The 2,952-nt window shown below is 37.9% G+C and overlaps 1 protein-coding gene across 1 annotated transcript; it reads left to right on the forward strand.

Moving 5' to 3' along the window:
• Positions 1-990: 990 nt before the first annotated feature.
• LOC109783891 (uncharacterized) lies at positions 991-1,518 on the forward strand. Its single transcript, XM_020342502.1, has one exon. The coding sequence runs from the start codon at positions 991-993 to the stop codon at positions 1,516-1,518; it is 528 nt and encodes a 175-aa protein (XP_020198091.1).
• The last annotated feature ends 1,434 nt before the right edge of the window (positions 1,519-2,952 follow it).

Raw genomic sequence — 2,952 nt, forward strand, 5'->3', positions numbered from 1 at the left:
TCCTCAATCTAGTGGTCAAGTTGAACTTAGTAATAGAGAAATAAAATTAATATTACAAAAAACTGTCAATAGGTCCCGAAAGAATTGGTCCAAGAAATTAGATGATGCACTTTGGGCCTACGGAATAACTTATAAAAATCATATGGGTATGTCTCCATATAAAATGGTTTATGGAAAAGCTTGTCATTTGCCTCTTGAGTTAGAACATAAAGCATATTGGGCAATTAAAGAACTCAATTATGACTTCAAACTTGTTGGTGAAAAGAGGTTATTTGAAATTAGCTCACTAGATGAATGGAGAACCCAAGCTTATGAAAATGCCAAACTGTTTAAAGAAAGAGTTAAAAGATGGCATGATAAAAGAATCCAAAAGCCAGAATTCAAAGTTGGTGAATATGTTCTATTGTATACCCATAATTTTAGATTCTTTGGAGGAAAACTTCTTTCCAAATGGGAAGGACCATATATCATCGAAGAAGTTTATCGCTCTGGATCTATTAAGATCAATAATGCCGAAGGTACTAACCCGAAGGTGGTCAATGGACAAATAATTAAGCATTATATTTCAGGTACGCCTATTAATGTTGAAACTAACATTACCATGATAGCAAAGGAACACATAAAACAAACCTTCCAGAACACCCAGAACCCTGAAAAGGAAGAGGTACGTGATACGGTAAGTAAACGAACTCCAAAAAATCCGCAAAAACATTTTCTATCAGTTTCGAAATATTAGAAAAAATAGGGAAAATAAGAAACAACCAGGAAGGCAACCCAGGTGCCCACAAGACACCAGGGCACGCCTATCCCATGGCACGCCCTGGTGGGTTGTGGGCCCCTCAGGCACCTTCCCGACTCTGTTTTCCTTCCGTATGCTTGTTTCCCAAGATAAAAAATCTCTATATATACTCTCGGATTATTTGACCACTGTATCGCGAAGAAATCCTCTATTCTTGTTTCGTGTTGTTTTTCTGACAGATCTAGATTGCTATGGCCGCACCAAGCTCCTCCAAGGACAAGTTCTTTGAGAGAGTAATCAATCCCTACTTGTTGGAGGTGATGAAGCACCCTCAAGCCATTGAGATGCGTGAGAGGGTGCTCCACATCCGGGATGTTCAAAGGTCAAAGAAGGCAGGAACCGTGGAGGCCAGGCTTGAGGCGGTGGAGCAGGAGATCTTCAAGTGCCAAGGGGTGGTGGAGCATGGACTCAATGCCAATCACCTCATGATTACGGAATTCACCCATGATCAGAAGGTGGATGGCCTGTCTATGAAGGACATCATCTTCACCTTCAACGAGCAAATCATTTTTCTACAAAGCCAAATCTATGATCTTCAAAATCAAGTCTTTGAGTATGAGGCAAGATCTAAAGGTATGAGTTTAGCTGCCAGTTGCAGGACTCGGGAGACTCATGCTTCCTCTTATGACGGTGAGACGCTGCCATGGAAGCCGGAGGATAGGCTCGCTACTACCTCATCACCACCACCTCCATCATCTTTCCCATCGAAGGAGACTTGAGTACATGGGTATGGGAACTCCCCTTGGCTTGTTCCAAGCTTGGGGGAGATGCCCCAGTATCGTATCACCACACTTTTATTACCTTTGCCTATCTTTGTTCGATCTTTAGTTATTTCATGATTTAGTTTTTTTGCGAGGAAATTTTAGTTGAATAAAGTTTAGTACGATCTATTTTTGAGTGCTAGTTCCGTGATCTATCTATCTATGTGATCGAGTTAGAGTTACGTAATAAAATTTAGTTTGATTTTTTGCTTCTTTACTTTTCTGTTTCCATCAACATAAAAGAAAATAACGAAAAATATCATATGCTAATCTTATGGTAAGTAATGACATCACATAAGGAAAAGTATAAGTGATAAAATTTGTTGAAAGTTGACAAACATAGCATTGGTCAATAATGCAATTCATGAAAGAATTAATAAGGGAAGAGAAGATTCACATGCAAATACACTATCTTGGACATCTTTTATGATTCTGAGCCCCCACTAAATATCTTATGCCAAACTATTGATGTTGGACAAGGAAGACAACATAATGATTTATGTTTGTTCATATTCACACAGAAGTTATATTGTCATAGATCCTTCAACATGTGGTGCTTACTCAATATCTTTGCTAGCCAAAATTCCGCACTAAGTAGAGATACTACTTATGCATCCAAAATACCTTAAACCTAGACTCTTGTTTTGAGAGTCCACCATACCCACATATGGATTGAGTAAGATCCTTCAAGTTGTCGTCGGTGCAATAAGGCAATAAAAATTGCTTCTAAATGTGTTTGATCATTTAGTGTAAGAGAAATTAAGTGTTGTACGAACTTGTGATGGCAAAGTAATAAATGCGATGGACTGCATAATAAAGGTTGCAAGGGGCAATATAACATGACGTTCTTTTGCATTAAGAGATTGTGCATACAAACAAAAAAGCGCATGACAACCTCTGCTTCACTCTGCGAAGGGCCTATATTTTACTTTTATGTATTTATTTTTTATGCAAGAGTCAAAGTATTCTTATATATTCCTTTTTATTTTACTCTTTGGCAAGCATCATGTGGTGGGGAAAGGTCTAAGCACATATATCCAGTTGGATGTGAGTGATCATGAGTTATTATTGTTGACATCACCCTTGAGGTGAATAAGTTGGGAGGCAAAACTATAAGCCCCTATCTTTCTGTGTGTCCGGTTGAAACTTTTTGCTCATATATATATATTTTGAGTGTTAGCAATCATAGAAGATTAAATGATGGTTGAGTATGTGGACTTGCCAAAAGGCTCCGATACGAGACCCTTCCTGAAAATATGATGAATTGTACTTGCAAAGTTGACTGAGAACATAGTTTGTTGGTTTTCAATAAAGTTTATGCTTTTTACTTCAATGTTGTGATGAATTGGTACTTGTTCATGGGAAGTTATATGATAGAGATTTATGATAAAT

Source organism: Aegilops tauschii, chromosome 5 (assembly GCF_002575655.3).
Source record: "Aegilops tauschii subsp. strangulata cultivar AL8/78 chromosome 5, Aet v6.0, whole genome shotgun sequence".
Lineage (NCBI taxonomy): Eukaryota > Viridiplantae > Streptophyta > Magnoliopsida > Poales > Poaceae > Aegilops > Aegilops tauschii.

What these genes read in the sequence shown, in the direction of transcription:
- LOC109783891 (XM_020342502.1), top strand. Translation starts at nt 991, where the DNA reads ATGGCCGCACCAAGCTCCTCCAAGGACAAGTTCTTTGAGAGAGTAATC.